Source organism: Wyeomyia smithii, chromosome 3, assembly GCF_029784165.1.
Source record: "Wyeomyia smithii strain HCP4-BCI-WySm-NY-G18 chromosome 3, ASM2978416v1, whole genome shotgun sequence".
NCBI classification, from domain to species: domain Eukaryota; kingdom Metazoa; phylum Arthropoda; class Insecta; order Diptera; family Culicidae; genus Wyeomyia; species Wyeomyia smithii.
In genome coordinates this window covers 67188610-67208983 of record NC_073696.1, presented here as the reverse complement: position 1 = coordinate 67208983, position 20374 = coordinate 67188610, and the positions used below count along the sequence as shown (strand labels likewise).

Below are 20374 nucleotides of genomic sequence, written 5' to 3'. Positions count from 1 at the left end.
ATCTCTTCTCAAAGCGTAATATTGACTAACTTTTTCATTCGACTCGTATAGCTGATTTTTGACGGGGGAATAATAAAGTGCATCATGAATGCCGTGAAGGTGTTAAATTTTATATTTAGGTTAAATTTTATATACTTTGACCATAATTGATCATTATTTTGTTGACCATACAAAAGGTTTGTAAACCACCAGTTAAAAATCACTGTGATAAAGCAACTTTGGAGCATACTCAATTCATTAATTAGTAAAAGAACACGAAAAACGTGTGAAAATATAAATATTCTTTATTGTACCTAATATCAATACCTCTCAATCTGTTACCTTTCTTGTTCGTTTGGCTCGGATTTTGACATGTTCGTTTGGCTCACAACATTCTCTTCGCATATCTCTCCCTCTGATTATTACTAGTTCGGATGAAATATGTTTGTGAGGCAGAGGTAGCAGTTCTTTAGTTCGAACATTCTTTGATACATCACAATTTTAAACCGAAATTTTAAAAATTCGATTGCTGAAATTCTGAATTATAAATCAAAATTCTGTATGAATTCTGTATTCTGTATAATTTCTGTATCGTTGTCTGAAAATCTGTATAATACAGAAAAATCTGTATACTTGGCAGCCCAGACTCTACCTCTTGCCTAGCTTGCTCGTTCGAGAGTTTATTTATTTCACTGTGATTCAGTCCGCAGCAGGTCATACACACTTGGATATTATCACCGAGCACGGTAAAATAAATTACCGAGATTTCAACAGCTGAGTTCTCGGTAAAAATCTCGGTAATACATCAAAACACCGAGATTCTGTAAAAGCAAAAAATCAAAAACCTGTCAAACTTTAACGAGGTTCTCGGTAATGTTTACCGAAAAAATTTACTGAGTTACGTATTTTGCAATTTCTTTATTTTTCAGAATATGATCAAAATAATTAAATATACAAATTAATTTATTAATTTATCACTCAACTGATTCAAGTAAACACAGCATTGGTACAAACTGAGGAATTCCATCCTGTGAAGTGAATTGATAACCTATAAAATTGGATGAAGATCTGAGAAAAAATAGTGTATACTTACTCAATATTTTAGTTAATCTGAACATTGCAGATTGCTCCATAATAATAATCAGCCGCAAAACCTGCTCCTTTTTTCTTTCTTAACCGGAATACGAAAAAAAAAAAACTGTTGGTGAAGCACGCGTTATTTTGACAGTTCAGTTTTTCGGAATCTCGGTAAGAGATTTTGGTTCGACGAAATCTCGGTTGAAGGTTCCGAGATTCGGTATTTTAGTTTACTGAACTCGGAAATTTTCGGTTTCACGGTTTTTTTCGGTAACCAAATTTACGGTATTCCGGTAAACACGTTCGGTTTGCGATTTCTCAGTATTTTTTTTACTGAACAACGGTAAACTAAAATGTTTTCAAGTAGTACGGTATTTTACTTCACCGAGAAAACATAATGCAGTTAAGTGTGTATATATGTATAGACTATCTCACCGAATCTCTTTAACCTCACTTTTCTGACAGTTAGTGGAAACTTTGTTTACGTTTTGGACTTTGTGCTTTTTTTCTGATAGAGCAATCGTGCGCGTAGTGAAAATGCTGCTCAATTCATAATTTTTTTTTTAACTCTAATATTTATTTAGGCCCAACCGCGAAGCATAACAGGGCCGAATATCTTTTGGAGTAGGGAAAAGCCAGCTTGAGTAGAGCCTGTATCCCGACTGCTCCTCCTCAAACAGGCATAAAAACCCTCTCATCTTTTCTCTTTCAAAAATACAATTTAAAAATACATGTCATTTAAGCCTACGACTAACATTACCATCAAAGTTTTTCTCTTTATAACTAAATACTAATCCTTACTACTATTCGTTGAGGGTGATGGTTCCTTATCTCTTTGAAATCAAAACTTATATCTAAGTTCGGTTGATCATGTCTCTCAAAAAGAAGCGATGATTCATGTTTCTATAAAAAAGATGAACGAAAGAAAGAAGAAAAAAAAAACAGAATTAGTGTGAAACTTTTTAAGATTGTTGTGTTGGGAGAAATTAGGAGAGAAAGCATAGAGATAATCAAATTCGATACTTGATATCTCTTAAAAAGTCGTGAATGGGTATTACAAGCGCGGGGTTGCGGCTAGCAAGCACATCCCGTACTTGCATTGTAAACGTCACTTTCTGTTTCCGGAGAGAATCTATAAGCTTGGCCCTTGCTCTGTGGTACTTAGGGCATACGAAGACTATGTGGTCAATATCTTCGTACCCTCCACATTCGCACAGATTACTATCGACTAAGTTTATTCGATAGAGGTGTGCGTTTGCAACATAGTGATTGGACATTAGGCGCGAAATAACTCGAATGAAATCACGAGATAAATCTAACCCTTTGAACCAAGCTTTTGTAGACACTTTGGGCGAGATCGAGTGCATCCATCGCCCAAGGTCGTCTTTATCCCACTTTTCCTGCCAGTTTTCCAGAGCCAGTTGTCGGGGCAGATGAAAATACTCGGTATAGGTGATCGGTCTATCAAATATATCTCCTTCTATGGCACCCCTTTTTGTTAATAAATCAGCTTCTTCATTGCCTGGGATTGAGCAATGAGAGGGGACCCACACAAAGCAGATAATGAAAGACCGATCAACCAGCACTTCTAATATCCGTCTAATTTCTGGGAGGAAATAGGACGGGTGCTTGACCGGTTTAATCGATCGGAGAGCTTCGATAGAACTGAGGCTGTCCGAAAAGATGAAATAATTGCCTGGTGTCTTGAGCTCGATAATTCGCAGCGAATTGTGTATGGCAGCCAATTCAGCTACGTATATGGCGCATGGTTGTGCCAATTTGCGGGATATGCGATGATCCGTGTTGAAAACGCCATATCCGGAATGTCCATCCATTACAGATCCGTCCGTGAAGAAGGAACTATCTTCTGGAAGGTGACCAATTTTTTGTATTTTTGTTCAACTTAATTTATTTTATTAAAAGAGATTAAATTTTAGCAAAAACACCACTCAGATTGCGTCCAAACCTTGCGAACGAGCCGATCTTCAGTAGCAGAGAGATCTATCCTGATAGATAAACCATAGCTCTACCAAGTTTCACGCTCCGGCTTGGACACTGCATCTCATCATCGCGGGTGGGAAATCTTTTCCTGTTGGAAAAAACTTGTAGTGAAAACTAGCCTACAGAAATGATCCTGTGAAGCACAGTCTTGCCGAAACGAGCTTTTCGCCGCTCAATCCATTTTCACTTGCCGTGTTACGCTAGCGATCGGCAACTCAGTCGACTGTGCCATTCAAGCAAAAGCACTCTCTGATGATTCACCACCTTCCCATGTGGTGAGTGTGAAGAGTAGCTGTAGAAGAGAGAAGCAGCAAATGCCGTTCGTCAGCGAGTGCGATTAGCTTACTTTGTGACAGCATTGAGAGCTTTCATACCGTCGTGCGACCAATGGTGCCAGATATATATGTTATTTCTTGATTCTAGGAATGGTTGTACATTTTAAATAATTTTTACGGGTTCGGGAATCATTGAGGAGTACATTTAAGCTCATATGCTGTATAGTTAACCATAATCTTCAATAACTGAAATTGATGGTTAAAGGGCTCTCGAAATTGTCATTTTTCGTGCCGTTGTTTTATATCTCAACAGTTCCTGAGTTCAGAAAATAGTGGATAAACAGAAAACTGATAAAATATTCAGTTCGAACTAAAATAAAGACTTTAAACTTTGAAATATCTATAAAATGGCATTTTTGTTAATTCGGTAAATTCATATATTCATATTCGTTATTTCAGGTTAAAAATCTTTAAAATACAGATAGATGAATAAAAAATTTATTTTATACAGATAAATCTTTTTATATGGCATCCTTGGCTACTTGGTAAAAGCTTTTCCAGGCCTGTTGTAGGTAGCCTGAAAGTTAAGGAAGAATTTCAAATTTTCATTTTTAGAAATACCTATGTGTTTTGCATCCTTTTTTTACTATTTATTGAATACTTCATGACGACCGTGTTTTTTGCGTAATTTTGATTATATTGAACCCATATTTTGAGGTATTCATTGTTTAAAAATTTTAAAGTTAAAAAAAAAACATTTTTCATGAAGTTGCTGCAACTAATTTACAGGAATATTAGCGCTTTTAGATGTTGATATACTCTTATCGACAACCGAAATATTTTACATTACGTAATTCACCCTAATTGCATTTGGCAAGCAATCACCTCAATAAACCGATAACAACCGTGGACTTGTACAACAGAAACGTTCCTGATCTTCAGTCTAGTTGAACTGTTTAGCAGCTTCACATTGTCGTTTCGACAGGAAAATGGAGGAACTCGATTTGTTGTCGAATATTTTTTCCGTTTTGGCATCGGAGCACATTTTCCAACCTACAGGCGAGGATGTGGTATTTCCGTTTCGACATCCAGAGGAACTTAAGGTATATCTTTGGACCGCGGTCAATTGATATAAAGTTAAAGGTGCAGAAAAATAAAAATATTTCAGAAACTATTGGATCTAAACTTGGAAAACGTAGTTCCACTTGAATCTACCTCACGGGAGCAAGTTTTGCGAAAAGTTATTCAATATTCAATCAAAACTAACCATCCAAATTATCACAACGAAATGTACGCCGGTGCTGACCGATTCGGACTAGCGGCATCCTGGGTTACGGACGCTCTCAATTCTTGCCAGTACGTGGGTTTTAGGGTGAAAGAAAATTGGTTGTGACATTGAACGTTGAGTTAATTTCAGATTCACGTTTGAAGCTGCTCCGGTTTTTTCGCTGGTGGAATCGGTCGTTTTGGAATTCTTTCTTAAGTTGTGTGGATTCGATAGTGGTGAGGGTATCTTTACACCCGGTGGGTCGATTGGCAATATGTAAGTTCGACTTTTTTAAACTCAGCCTTTGAAATTTTTATTTCAGTTAGCCGACATTATTGACAATAATAATTTCTTCGCAGGTATGCAGTAGCAATGGCTCGCCATAAAATATTACCGCAATCTAGGAAACAAGGCATGTATGGACAAAAAGTACTAAAAATAATAACATCGGAAGATGTAAGTATGGAGTCTCAAGAAAAATCGTAGCCTAAAAACTGTGAAAAAGTGCCGAGTATAGATGTATGTAGCATCTACGAAGTTAAGATTCGGTGGGGTGTTTAAAATTAAGGAAAATCAGTTCAACCTTTGATTTAGTCGGTTATGTTCTCATTTTATTTTCTGTTCAACCTCAATGCACACGCGTGTTATTGAATGCTCAAAGGAGCTTTAGAATAAGCGTTTAGTGAGTTACTTTTCTGGCTTAATCAAAAAAGTAATATTTTGGCGCCGTTTGCCATAACTGCTGGTTTTTCATATTGGATGGCGATCATTGATTGCCGTATTTGAGTTTATCTCTGCGATGTTAAGTTTTTTTAACGGGAAAATTGGTGTTTATAATTTGTTACTTGTTTTTTTTTTTTTTTTTTTTATAACTCTAATATTTATTTAGGCCCAACCGCGAAGCATAACGGGGCCGATTGTCTTTTGGAGTAGGGAAAAGCCAGCTTGAGTAGAGCCTGTATCCCGACTGCTCCTCCTCAAACAGGCATAAAAACCCTCTCATCTTTTCTCTTTCAAAAATACAATTTAAAAATACATGTCATTTAAGCCTACGACTAACATTAACATCAAAGTTTTTCTCTTCATAACTAAATACTAATCCTTACTACTATTCGTTGAGGGTGATGGTTCCTTATCTCTTTGAAATCAAAACTTATATCTAAGTTCGGTGGATCATGTCTCTCAAAAAGAAGCGATGATTCATGTTTCTATAAAAAAGATGAACGAAAGAAAGAAGAAAAAAAAACAGAATTAGCGTGAAACTTTTTAAGATTGTTGTGTTGGGAGAAATTAGGGGAGAAAGCATAGAGATAATCAAATTCGATACTTGATATCTCTTAAAAAGTCGTAAATGAGTATTACAAGCGCGGGGTTGCGGCTAGCAAGCACATCCCGTACTTGCATTGTAAACGTCACTTTCTGTTTCCGGGGAGAATCTATAAGCTTGGCCCTTGCTCTGTGGTACTTAGGGCATACGAAGACTATGTGGTCAATATCTTCGTACCCTCCAATTTTTTTTTTGTTACTTGTTGACCCGGAAAACTCCGTCCCGCCCATTTTTTCTCTTTAAATAATTAATTTTTGAACAATTTAGGGAGGAAGAGTCTAAAGAGTTGATTTTTGACTTCTGTGATAAAAAAAACTAAAACATGTAATTGAGTATGATAAATTTTCCATAAAGGTAATTAAATTGGTTTACTTGCAAAAAAACTACGCTCTTGCGAGCGGCCTTTCGGCAGAGCGGAACATTCGCCATGACGGAAGAAAACATGCGTGTAGGCATGTTTTTGAGGTCTTTATTCGTATTATTTATCAATTCCTCCTCAACTTTCGCGACAAAATTGTTGGAGTAGATCTTACGCTTCAGGTTTGCCCAGAAATTCTCGAAGGGACGCAGCTGGGACACGTTCGCACTACATCTCCTCCAACGATTGCTTCGAATAGTGGGCCCGGATTTGGCGTCGGCCCACTATTCGAAGCCAAAACACCGCGTATGGACACCGCGTCGTCCTTATGGTATTTGTCGCTCAGGGCCGTCGGCCGTCCGAAACCGGGTTTTTTTTCTATGCTTTGATTATTGTCAATCTGGCCTATCTGGCGTCCACAAAATGCCACACGATGTCCGTTTTCGACGCGGCGGAATACCGTTTTTTGAACGCGCACACTTCTGAATGGAGTAGCTACAACTGTTTTCGCCTTCACGGTCAGAGCACAGAGAACAGACATTCATGTTTATATGAAAAAAGTTTGAAATCGTGTGTGAAAATTTGACTCAAAATATGTTAAAACACAAACGACATCGATCTCGTGGTGCCCCAGCTGCACTACATTAATACAGTGCTTTATCGATATTATCACGGTCAAAAAAATTCTACCGTGAATTTGGCGCAACCGTGAATTTAGCGAAATGGTAAAAATTTAATTTTTTGTGTTGGATTCAATTGAAATTTATGATATTTTGAGTAAAATGATGCACTTTCATGGTTGAAGGGGATATAACTTCAAGATACAAATGAATAAACAAGAAAAGGTTAGTTTATGATGTTTTTCTCCATTACATTCTCGCGAACTTTCTCCCGCCTATCATACATGCAATATCAATATGATTTGTACTGCCCATTCTTTGGCATAGCTAGTAGAATCTAATGCTTGTTTATGTAAAATTGTGGAACCGCTAGATTTTATAATTTTTAAATCCACGCTCTATGAGGACCAAACTGTAGGGTTATTTGAGTTGTTAACAGATTTTTTTCTCAACTGCTCGAATAAAACGTAATTTTTGCTTCGAAGTCAATGAAATGCCTATTTGACGGTTCATTTTTCTCAAAATTATGACACAAATTATTTGTAACAGGTTTGACACTTGGTTGCCTCAGAAAATTGATCAAATAAATTGAGTTCATGAAACTATACACATGCAAGGACACAAGGCACAAGTGAAAATGATGTTTCGAATGCATTTTCTACTACTGGAAGTGCATTATTCTTGATTTAACCTTTTTTTTTAAAAAAAAGCGTGATATAAACGAAAAAAAAAAAAAACGTGAGAAAATCGAGCGTGAATTTGGCGAACAGTGATAAAAACGACTGTTGATAAAAGCGAAAAAGCACTGTATTGCCGTATCAATATTTTATTATATTGTCACTGACGCGAGCGCCACATAGCGGGAGCATTACTACTTACGGTTAAATGGCGGTTTCAAGTTTTTACACGTCCTTTGAGAATGAACGTCTGTTCTCTGGTTAGAGTACAATTGACAGAGCTGTCAATTTTTTTTGCTGACTCATGGGCTACTATGATTGATGCTGCATGGGTAGTGCACGTTAAGGTAAAACCACGAAAATTTGGCAATTATTATCCACTCTTTTTAATGCAAACCTTTTTGGATTCTGTGCATTATGTCAATCATTTCAAGCTATTTTTTCGGAAAAATTTATTGAAAATTCTACAGCTTTTTTGGAGGTACCGGAGCATTTTAAGTTAGTTCGGAATACCTATTGAAGTAGAATACTTCTCTCAGGAAGTTCGGCTACATAGGGATGTGAAATGAAAATCTAAAACCGAAAAAAGTGAAAAATATGTCCAATTTCAAATGCTAATAAATCGGTTAGTATTCGATGGATTTCCTTAGTTCTTGTAGCAATAGATTGGAAAATCTTCTAAGATTCTTCCCAAAAGAAGATATTTGTAATTTTATTATTCACACTATTGTACTATTGAAAATAGTCAAGCCTTGTCAAAACGAAAAATTCGACCTCTGATTGGTCGTTATATGATTGCTTCCCAAGCACGGTCGACAGAATCATATACCTTGCAATTGAAAACATGCTATTTGGCCTATATAAGAGCCTGTTTTAGCCGAAGCCGGTCATAATAGTTCTATACAGCGACAACAGCTGTCGTCCTTCCTTAGCAGCAGCACTAGCCCTGTGGTTGGTCACCACGTCTCAGGAGCAGCGCGGTTCTTCTCAGCGTGTGTCGCCAGAGTGCCATTATTCCCCCGTGTTGGGGCAGCATGAAGATTGCCATCAGGAAATCCAATTTTGAAAATCAAAATGCCTTTTCCAAGTCAAATAAACAAGTCATTGAAAGTCAATAATTTTTCTCAACGCAAGCAAGCATTCTGTGTTGGATCCTAACAATTTTAGTCTGTCGCGCCCGTCTAATTCACTGAATGTGAAATAGCTTCCACAGTGCATGTTGTCCGTGTATCTCAATTCCCCCACTGTTAGGGCAGCTCAAAGGTTGCAATCAGCAACCGATTTTGAACCGCGAAATGCCTTTTTCAAGCCAAATTAACAAATAATTGAAGGTTAATAATTTTCTGGCATCAACACAAACAGACATTCTTTGCGGGATGCAATCAAATTCTGTTGTAGTTGTCTAATTTTTACTTTATTGAAGTAACCCCCCACTGTTGGGGCAGCGCAAAGGCTGTGATCATCATAACCGATTTTGAATAACAAACTGCCCTGTTAGAACGCATTCACAAAAGCAGTTAGTTCGACTATGCAGAGCTAATATGAAGTCGATTCAAGCAATCAGCATTACCAGAATTTCGTCGTCTCCCAGCTGCCGAGTTGCAACATGATGCAAACGTAATCACTTGATGTTACAAGCCGCAATACGGTTAGAGATAAATCGTTGCGTGTGTGAGAGCACCATCGGTGTTTATTCGCTGGATACAAAACTCAAATGCGAATTGTGGAATAATTCGTCTGAAGAACATTAGAGAATGGAAAAACTGAACTGAAAGGCGTGGCCTATTTCGTAGCACCCTTCGACTATAAAAAAGTGTTTCTGGGAAATCTAGCTACATTCATTAGTCAGAAGGTGAGCTGGATGGACCGTCCACAACGTTGACAGCAGTAGCAGCAGATATCAGCACTCAGCAGTAACAGAGGATAGCAGCGGGTTGCGCCTGTGGCTGCCTTCTAATTAAACAAATCACTTGCCCTGCGGTTGGTTACCAGGTTTCAGGCCTCTGCCAGGCTGAACGCTCAATAATAATAAAATTGCATTATATCCGATATGTAATTCAACAATTGTTCTTTTGAGGACAAACAAAACACTTAGTTTGAAGAGTTAATAGCTTTGGGTAGAGAGCAATATGGTAACAGCCTCAGCGGTAGGTGCAGCCGGTACTTCCCTGAGGCCGATGTTATAAGGAGTAAATGGAAGCGGTACGGCGAAACAGTTCGGGTGTGCTTAGACGCGCGTCATTTTTCGTTGTTGATATTATTCCCCACATGAAACGATGCGCTTTCGTACGATAGCGGCTAATACCGGTAGATGCATTTGCCAACACTTACTCCAGTAAAGCCGTGTCTAATTTTCAATGTGAAAACACCTTTCTATTGTGTTGGCCGTGCGCATTAGGCCTCTGCCAGGCTAAACGCGAAAAGCGGCGCGAACCGATTCGCCCGGCCGTAGGTTAATGTACAGCCGTAAGTAGAGCTGTGTAAAAGTATTCTACTTGAACCTTGCGGTCGTGGCTTTGCACACAACCCTCCTGTGATTTTTTTTAAACATGATTTCAGACGATTTTTTTCTTTCAATTTTTCTTCACCTATGGAGCCTCACAGCCCTTTTTGGGTAATTCAATTTGTGGTCATGTTTTATTTCAATGTAAATGCTTCTGTCTAAATAAAGCGTCATAATACCACAAAAGATCAAAACAATGGTCGCAATGGTCCAAATCTTACAAAAAAAAAAGCGTTATAAACCATTATTTCGTTTGTTCGCTTTTCTAGACTAATCATCTAGACTAATCATCAACCATTCGAAAGAAATGCTTCAAGATGTTTAAAGCTACATCTACTAGAGTTTTATGCGTTTAAATTAAACTTGATATAGTTTTTTTTCTTGAGTTTGGTATTTTTTGTCTATAGTTGCTTTTTCATGTTATTAGATACTAATTTGAGATCATTTTCAACCTGTTTTGTTTTTGTTTTAGAGGCATTTCTCTGCTCATTCGAACTGTTTTCTATTTAATTTGGAATTCATCTTTGTTTTACGTTTTTTGGCAATTTGGCTGAATTTTGATCATGTAAAATGTAAATGTGCCAAAAACAATATCGATAACGAATTCTCTCAACTAATCTAGTTGATCGAGACCGCATAAGCCCCCAGGCTTGCGTGCGATATAGTTGTTGTTGTTGTTTATTTGTTGTTTCATTAAGCAAAGCACTCTACGATATGTGCAACAAATATATCACTCGAAAACAAGCACACTGCCGCTGAACATCGACACTGTATGCACGTATGAACAATGTTTTTTCTCGTATTTCGATGAATCAGCTGTCAAACTGTATGTAAAATTGATTCAGTGATCCAGCTAATACTGGCTTCACTTGTTTTGTACGTAAACGTCGGTGATGCCACCGGGTTGGTTTTTAAGCTGTTTGAGTTAAACTGGGCGTATTCGTTTTTTGAACTCTTCTGCCGTATGGAATCCTTTTTGATTTTGGTCACCTCGTTGATTTTTTTTTTAGCAGTTAACAACTATTTCGGCATTCAAAATCTTTTTAGAGTGTATTTTTGAATCTATTGTGTAGTTTTTGTCTTGCGTTAAGAAGTGTTTTCAATCATTCAACGCGAGTCAAACTTGGTTGATGACAGCTGAGTGATAGACGAGATACTCGCCCATATTCCAGCCGAATCGCCATCTGCAATACCAAAATTAGTCAGACGAGTAACCTGCCGCTCGCCTCGTCTTTTGTAATAATTTGTGATTATATTTCTTTCGGTTTCTTCTGAATTACAAAGGCTTTTACTTCGCCCTCTTCTGTTTATTTGGTGCATTTCTCAGTCCTTAGGCTGAACTTTAATAGGATTCTTTTCATTTATAACTTTACTGGTTTAGGTGGTTTCGGGCTGATTTTGAAATTATTTTTGTTATTTTTTGCGCTTGTTCAAGAGGGGGGACGGGGGCGTCTAAAATGACGATTTTTGTGTCCACGTGAAATGTTGACAATCCCTAAGCTCTCTGGTCACGCAAAAATTTGTGTTTCGTTTGTAAGGCATCCACCCTTTAGAGAGATTAAAGGAGTGTCAAACCACCATAGGAATATTTCTTGTTTTCAAAAACTTCCGCAAGCTAAATTTGGTTCCATTTGCTTGGTTAGAGCCCTCCCTTTCAAAACCGGGTGGGTGGGGTCTCGAACTATCTTTATAACCCTTACATACTATTTTTCACGTCGATTGGTTTAGTGATTTCCAAGTCTATAAGGATCAGATAGACAATCAGAACTCCATTTCTTTGTGTTTATCGGAGACGAATGAATTTAATGATTTATAGTCTCCGTTAACAATTAAATACTACTACTACTACTACTACTGTGTGAACAGATCCATAAATTCTGAAAGAACTACAACCTTTTTTGCTCGAAATATACACCGCATTGAGGTCTTTGAGTCATGGGACACACTTGAACATTACGCAATAACATCGCGTGGCCATAAAATTTAAAAGTTATTGTATTTAAATAATCATACTGTGCACAATTATAAGAGCGCGTGCGAAATCTTTGGTAAATGAGCCATCATAAGAATAAATTACATCGCGCTTTAACATCTCCACTGTTATGATGAATAAGCCAAATCACCCGTTGAAGATAGAAACTTATAGAGTTTCTTGTATTCATATGCAAATGTAGGGGTAAGCGGGGTAAGACCGCCCCCTTAAGCAATTCTGTTTATAGAAAAAAAAGTAGCGGCTGCAATTTCATTTTTTCTTCGCTAAGAGGTTCTTCTATTCAATACTCGCATTTAAAAAATAAGAACTGAAATATTTTTGTTTATTTTCCAGCTTTTTTTTTAAATTTTAAAAATTCATTGAAAATGTGCAGATCTTTTTCATGCGGGGTAAGATCGCCCACCATTTTTTGAGGATAAACAATATTTTTAGGGCCAAAACGGTTGATTCTATCGGTATAGTGTCTCTGACAAAGTTGTAGATGGTATTTTTTTGAAGTAGAATACTTCTCTCAGGAAGTTCGGCTACATAGGGATGTGAAATGAAAATCTAAAACCGAAAAAAGTGAAAAATATGTCCAATTTCAAATGCTAATAAATCGGTTAGTATTCGATGGATTTCCTTCGTTCTTGTAGCAATAGATTGGAAAATCTTCTAAGATTCTTCCCTAAAGAAGATAATTGTAATTTTATTATTCGCACTATTGTACTATTGAAAATAGTCAAGCCTTGTCAAAACGAAAAATTCGACCTCTGATTGGTCGTTATATGATTGCTTCCCAAGCACGGTCGACAGAATCATATACCTTGCAATTGAAAACATGCTATTTGGCCAATATAAGAGCCTGTTTCAGCCGAAGCCGCTCATAATAGTTCTAGACAGCGACAACAGCAGTCGTCCTTCCTTAGCAGCAGCACTAGCCCTGTGGTTGGTCACCACGTCTCAGGAGCAGCGCGGTTCTTCTCAGCGTGTGTGGCCAGAGTGCCATTATTCCCCCCGTGTTGGGGCAGCATGAAGATTGCCATCAGGAAATCCAATTTTGAACATCAAAATGCCTTTTTCAAGGCAAATAAACAAGTCATTGAAAGTTAATAATTTTTTGACAACGCAAACAAACATTCTGTGTTGGATCCTAGCAATTTAAATTTGTCGCGCCCGTCTAATTCACTGAAAGTGAAATAGCTTCCACAGTGCATGTTGTCCGTGTATCTTAATTCCCCCAATGTTAGGGCAGCACAGAGGTTGCGATCAGCAACCGATTTTGAACCGCAAAATGCCTTTTCCAAGGCAAATAAACAAATAATTGATGGTTAATAATTTTCTGGCATCAGCACAAGCAGACATTCTGTGCGGGATGTAATCAAATTCTGTTGTAGTTTTCTAATTCTTACTTTGTTTAGTAAACCCTCCACTGTTGGGACAGCGCAAAGGCTGTGATCAGCATAACCGACTTTGAATAATAAACTGCCCTGTTAGAACGCATTCACAAAAGCAGTTAGTTCGACTATGCAGAGCTAATATGAAGTCGATTCAATCAATCAGGATGAACAGAATTTCGTCGTCTCCCAGCTGCAAGTTGCAACATGATGCAACACGCAACAGCGAGCAAACGAAACGCTTGATGTTACAAACCGCAATAAGATGCGGGTTAAAACCGTTGCGTGTGTGAGAGCACCATCGGTGTTTATTCGCTGGATACAAAAATCATATGCGAATTGTCGAATAATTTGTCAGGAGAACATTAGGGAATGGAACAACTGAACTGAAAGACGAGGCCTATTTCGTAGCGCCCTTCGGCTATAAAAGAGTGTTTCTGGGAAAACTAGCTACATTCATTAGTCGGATAGTGAGCTGGATAGACCGTCCGGGTTGCGCCTGTGGCAGCCTTCAAATTAAATAAATCACTTGCCCTGTGGTTGGTCACCACGTCTCAGGCCTCTGCCTGAGAACGAACGCCAACGCGAGATTTTTGCCGTACATCAGCCGGCACTTCCTCTAATGGAAAAGTTTGGATCATTTTGTTCTATTCTTCTGAACTGTCGTTAATATTACAGAGATGCGATTGCATTATACCCGACATGGAATTGAACAATTGTTCTTTTGAGGACAAATGAAACACTTAATTTGAAGAGTTAAAAGTTTTGGGTACCAGTAGCAGTATGGTAACAGCCTCAGTGGTAGGTGCAGCCGGTACTTCCCTGAGACGGATGTTATAAGGAAGTAAATGGAAGCGGCACGGCGAACCGTTCGGGTGTTCTTAGACGCGCGTCATTTTTCGTTGTTGATATTTTTCCCCACATGAAACGACGCGCTTTCGTACGATAGCAGCGGTATTAGCGGTAGATGCATTTGCCAACACTTACTCCAGTAAAGTCGTGTCTAATTTTCAATGTGAAAACACCTTTCCTATTGTGTTGGCCGTGCGCATTAGGCCTCTGCCAGGCTGAACGCAATAAGCGGCGCGAACCGATACGCCGGCCGTAGGTTAATTTACAGCCGTAAGTAGAGCTGTGTAAAAGTATTCTACTTCAACCTTGCGGTCGTGGCTTTGCACACAACCCTCCTGTGATTTTTCTTTTTAAATAAAATATACACTGTGAAAAATCTGAAAAAAATATTTTCTAAGTTTTAACTTATTTTGTTTTCTGATTATTCAAGTTCAAATCAATGTTTAGGTAACTTTTTTGGTTTTCAAAATAAATAGATTTTTCAGAATTGGGGTTTTTCAAGATATTGAATTCATAATATACCTATCTTCAAGCTAAAAATTAAAACTCATTAAACCTATTTGTATGATTCTTTTGAAGACTTATTATGTATAGAAAAATACTAATAATTATTATTTCTTTTATTTATATTTTCAATTTTCTATGTTTTTTTTTTTTTTTGAAGAACAAAATTACCAACGACTCTATACACCAAATAAACCGTAAAAAAAAAAATTCTTCACAAAAATTGAGCTATTAATATTTCTATTACTCCATGATCCAACAACCATAAAATTTTAGCTTACCTTTTGTAGATTTTACAGGCAAAAACATGTTTTTAAAAAAAAAAAAATTGAAAAATAAATATATTTTTAATTCTATTTCTATATTTTTACTTTAAATTTTTTTAGAGTGTGTACTTTTTTCAAAAGTAAAAAACTACTATTTTCAATTCTGCCGGAGACGTCATACCTATCCAACACACCGTCCTGGCTCTAAAATTATTTTATTTCATTAACACCATGAACACAGGTTTACTTTTTTGCAAAAATAAGTCTTGTTAACATATATTACTAGAAAAGCTTAAACCAAATCGAAAATGGTCGATTAACATCGATGTCTTATGTGGCTTGAAGTTGCTTTACTGATCCTGTAAATATTCCCTTTGTAGTGTCGAGGCATTTGGGTCTTGAAGTAAAACAACAAACAGTTGGATTCGTGGCGGTTTTACCCCTTGTATAGTGGGCGACTTTACCCCCAGTGGAACATTTTCATATTTGACCAAAAAAGTAGTCAAAATTACAAGATTACTCACGGCCTCCGATATTTCCGATAGAAAATAGATTCAGGCAAGTGATTAAACGTATATTCACGAGCAAAACAATAGATTTTTAGACTGAAAAACCTTAAGTCCCGTTGCCGCAAAACAATAGCGCATTGACTGGTTGCCAGCTGAAAAGTTGTTTTTGATTATTTCTGCGACCGTTCGTGCACTATCAAAACAGAAAAACGTGCAAAATGTTATGTAATTATACTGTAATAGACACGTTAAAGAAATTTTTCAATTATTCTATAACTTGGTAGTAAAACTACGGTGGGCGGTCTTACCCTGTTTACCCCTACTTATAAATTACGTGAAAGACAAATCAGAATCAGAAGCCAAATGGATGCTGAATCCTATGTTAAACAGCTCACAATTAGTTATTTGATTGTTTTGTATGTTTGATTAATATGTTACTATTATGAGTTCTTTTGTACGTCTACTCAACGGTTGATCGACTCATATTTCAATTCGAGCATAAGGACGATTTCGTTTCATTCAGTCATTACTTTTGCTGGGGAGTAACTGTTAAATACTGAATGATTAAAATAACACTAGATTTCGAAAATCTAAATGGTGGCCATGATTATTCGCAGACGAAAATAAAATCTTCTCATGTCATAACTCTTGAGGTTGGCGACGGAAAACAAATTGAACAACTTGTGCTGGAGTAATATATGTGTAGCTAATAATTTGTGCAAGTCTCATTACAGCATAACAAAGAGCGCCAATTGGCTGGGACTTGGCGAGGAAAACGTCATAAAAATAAGCACTGATGATACGTTTCGCATCAGCATCGGTCAGCTGGACGCTATGATTGCGGATATTGTGGCCCAAGGATCAAAACCTCTCATGGTGTCGGTTACGGCTGGTACAACAGTGTTCGGCGCCTTCGATAACCTGGAAAAGGTTGCCGATGTTTGCCAACGGCACAAAGTTTGGATGCATGTCGATGTAGGTCTACACGAAACAAACACGCGTGACGGCATGTTGTGACCATAAATTTCACTAATCTTTGATTGCATATTATTTTCCACCCACTCTAGGCCTCATGGGGAGGAATGGCTATACTCTCCGCACGACATAAAGGATTGCTGGCAGGAATGGAACGTGCCGATTCGGTGACGCTGTGTCCGCAGAAAATGATTGGAGCTCCGCTACAATGCGCAATGTTTTTGATGAAACATAGAGGACTTCTCAGTAGCTGTAACGCAGCGTTTGCGGAATATTTATTTCCTGGGGATAAATACTATGACGTGTCTTTTGATACTGGCGATATGAGCATCCAGTGTGGGAGAAAGGTAGACACTCAATCATTTTCATATTTACCAACACCGGTCAGTGAGTTCCCCACTGAACCAGTAGGTGAAATGGTTTTATTAAAAGAATGCGTAGTAATAATATTGCGTTCAGCCAAACGATGGACAAGTAGCTTTACAACAATCAGTACTCCACGTGCCAACAATCTGTTTATTTGCACATTCTTTATTGCGCTCGCATGCAGCAGTGTAATTACCAGAAATGATTTTCACGCCAGTTTGATTGCAGATTTAAAATATTTATACTCTTTTATTTATACATGTGGCAAGTCAGGCAGCACCGCCGGAGGCATCTCGCCTAGTAGCATGGCACAAGATATTTAATTTGCATCACCATTCAATGAAACGCGCTGCGTATGAAAACAACCATGAACCGGGACCCAGACAACGACAAGCTATGTTATGTTTTTTCTCATTTTCTCTCAAACAGTGAACGTATAATTTTTCGCAAATATCATGTAATCCGGTGTCTATTTTCAGATTGACTCGTTCAAGTTGTGGTTTATGCTAAGGGCACGTGGGCTTCCCTGGTACGAGTTAGCCATTGATAATGCGATAAATTGTGCGGAATATTTCCAAACGGCAATCAGCGGAAGTTGCTATTTCAGACTCGTGCAAACAGCGCCGTTCAAATTTACAAACGTTTGTTTTTGGTTCATTCCTAGACGGCTGCAGTTCACCGAGGCCTGCCGGGAAACCGCCGAATGGTGGCGTGAAATATATAAGGTGATTTCGTTGTTTCGTGATTTTGTTTGGGTTTATTCAAAACATCAAAATGATTGATTGCGTTGTCCTAGGTTACGCTTGCGTTGAAGGAGATTATGGTGAAGGAAGGAAGCTTAATGGTTAGCTACTCATCTCATCCAGGCAGAAAATTAGGTTATTTCTTTCGGTTAGTGGTGAAATGTGTACCGCCTCCCACGACAGAACGAATGGATTTTATAATCAAGGAAATGATCAGTATCGGTAGTGATTTATAGATTTGTTGAATTGTACTGGAATAGTTGAAGTATAAGTTTTCTGATCATAAACAAATTGATTAATTAATATTTTGTGTAACGTAGACAAAACCTGAATAAATATTCTTTTTTATCTCTTTACTGAGTAATTCCACAAAAACGGGAAGCCATTTTAATCGAACATTTTTAATTTGGTTGAAACTTTGCATAGATGGTTCTATGGGCAAAAGATGCCATTTTCTGCTACAGGTGTTTTTTTTAATCACGACTCGTTTTTGGGAAGCTTTGTAAGAATGTTATGCAGAAATTAATTGATGATTACAAATACTTTCAGAGTCGAAACGTTTTTGATTTCTAAAGATATAAGGAACCATCACACCTTAACGAATAGTATTAAGAATTGATATTTACTCATACAGAGAAGAACTTTATTTATTATTGTTATTGTTAGCCGTAGGTTTAAATGATATGTATTTTTAAATTGTATTTATAAAAGAGAAAAGATGAGAGGGTTTTTATACCTGTTTGAGGAGGAGCAGTCGGGATACAGGCTCTACTCAAGCTGGCTTTTCCCTACTCCAAAAGATATTCGGCCCCGTCATGCTTTGCGGTTGGGCCTAAATAAATATTAGAGTTTAAAAAAAAAAAAAAAGAGTCGAAACGTTTTATGTAATTGTTGTGACGTATTCGGCAAAGTAGTAGATAATAATATTGTTTTTCAAAAACAAATGTGCACTCTCAAAAACAATTTTGAGAAAAAAAGTTAAAAATTATCTAAAAGGGCGCATTTTTTAACTATCCAAAAAAGCTATTTTTTTAAATCTTCAGCAAAGTTGTAGACAGTAGTTTCGTCATTCCAGGAGAAATATACATCGTGAGATTTGGATAATCTATACCGAGCGTCTTAGCAGAGTGATTTATAAAATCAAAAGAAATAATTATCGGTTTCCGTTAGACTCTACTAGAAATTTCTAGTAGAGTCTAACGGAAACCGATAATTATTTCTTTTGATTTTATACATCGTGAGACCAAAGTGTCTCAAAATAATTGCTTAAAGTTGTTTACGAGAAAACTTATTTAAGTCTCTGAGAATAAGTTCATGGCTTGGGGTACCAAAATTCACAAGACTGGTTGAAAGGCTAAAAAATATTTTTTTTTTTCATTTTTAGCTTTAGAGCCACAGTTGTGTTGACCAATGTAATCAACAGATTACAACAGCCTGTTTTGATCAAGGAAGTCCAAGCAGTACAAAACTTACCAAATACTTCGGTAGCATTCCAATTTTCTCAATCCAAATTGTCTGGTATGGCTTAAGCTGACGATTCAGTAATAGGTCTTACTGACGCAGAGTACAATGATTTTGAACGATGGACGTTTATGACACCTTTTGATACTGCCATGGTAAAAAATATTGGCTCGATGCGACCCGAAAATCAGTTTTTTTTATCAAGCTGTTATTTTAATAATATGAGCTAGAAGAGGACACTGACAATAAGCATGTCATGAATTTAAAAAAAAAATTCAACAATTCTTGCAACTTTTACTGTCGGGCAATTTGCGAACGACTAGAAAAATCTTCAAATCTTTTGTTTTAAACAGCTGACATCCTATTCCAAGACCAGCCGCGACTTGATTGAAAAACAAAAAAAATAAGTTGAAAGTGTTTGTGAATCGTCGGGATGTGCAGGGTGCAAGCCTGACACTAAGGCTTCTGTCACAAAGGTTCGTAGAAAGTGATTCAACCAAATCTTCGTCAACCCAATTCCTGTGAGTTTCTAGAGTAATATTCGATAATTGAATTAAGGGGGGACCCTACTCTGGAGGGTCGTAATGTAATGAATTTTCATTTTTTTTTTTTAATATTCAGAGTAAATTGAAGTGTTCGGGTATTTTTGCTGGATTAACGTATATGAAGGTGTATTTGAAGATATATTTTGCACGTCGTGGATGCAAATACAGTGTATATTACGCTGTTGGCAGCGTTCTTCGCGAAACTTTGGTTTTTTTTTTCAACTGGTGATACGTTTTTCTCAGCATCTACTGAACCGATTTGGCTGATTTTTTTCAGCATGTAAAAATGGATTATTTAATTTGTTACATACCCGTTTTTGAAAAAGAGACATCCAAAAAACCACCTGGAGATCACCTGACCAACGTACAGCAAACCAAATTGGCCATATTCTTATCGATGGCCGGTTCTTCTCAGACATAGTGAACGTACGCACCAAGTTGCGGTATCTTTGCACTCAAAACTATTGACCGTACACTCCGCGCGACATCACCGAACCCCGCGGCTCAACATCAAGCAGCTCCGGGACTCCCAGGCTTCGGAGGAATACGCGCAACAGCTCGGAGCAGGAACTAAGCACCAGCAGCAGATGACCGAGTACAAGCCCCCGATGTTCATGATGCTCTGTGTGAGATCGGAAAGCAGAAGAACAACAAAGCCGCAGCAAAAACGGACTGCCAAGTAGAGATGGTCGGGTATGGG

The 20374-nt window shown here is 37.6% G+C and overlaps 1 protein-coding gene and 1 non-coding gene across 5 annotated transcripts; one reads left to right on the top strand and one right to left on the bottom strand.

Annotated features, from left to right (window-relative positions):
• Positions 1 to 3000: 3000 nt before the first annotated feature.
• Positions 3001 to 3207, bottom strand: LOC129733477 (small nucleolar RNA U3). The gene has a single exon (XR_008729562.1). It is a non-coding gene; the product is annotated as a small nucleolar RNA U3 (small nucleolar RNA).
• Positions 3208 to 3898: 691 nt separating this feature from the next.
• Positions 3899 to 18043, top strand: LOC129732458 (acidic amino acid decarboxylase GADL1-like). Of its 4 annotated transcripts, none has more exons than XM_055693355.1 (9): positions 3899 to 4049; positions 4122 to 4435; positions 4501 to 4688; positions 4750 to 4875; positions 4959 to 5055; positions 16308 to 16559; positions 16652 to 16906; positions 17405 to 17650; positions 17722 to 18043. In XM_055693355.1, the coding sequence occupies exons 2-9, from the start codon at positions 4322 to 4324 to the stop codon at positions 17902 to 17904; spliced, it is 1461 nt and encodes a 486-aa protein (XP_055549330.1). In that variant the 5' UTR covers positions 3899 to 4049; positions 4122 to 4321; the 3' UTR covers positions 17905 to 18043. The 4 variants fall into 4 exon arrangements, 3 of the variants coding, with proteins under 3 accessions (XP_055549330.1, XP_055549332.1, XP_055549331.1); XM_055693357.1 differs by lacking the exon at positions 17722 to 18043 and adding an exon at positions 17199 to 17323 and having other exon boundaries at positions 17405 to 17569; XR_008729260.1 differs by lacking the exon at positions 17722 to 18043 and having other exon boundaries at positions 16652 to 17323; positions 17405 to 17525.
• Positions 18044 to 20374: the final 2331 nt, after the last annotated feature.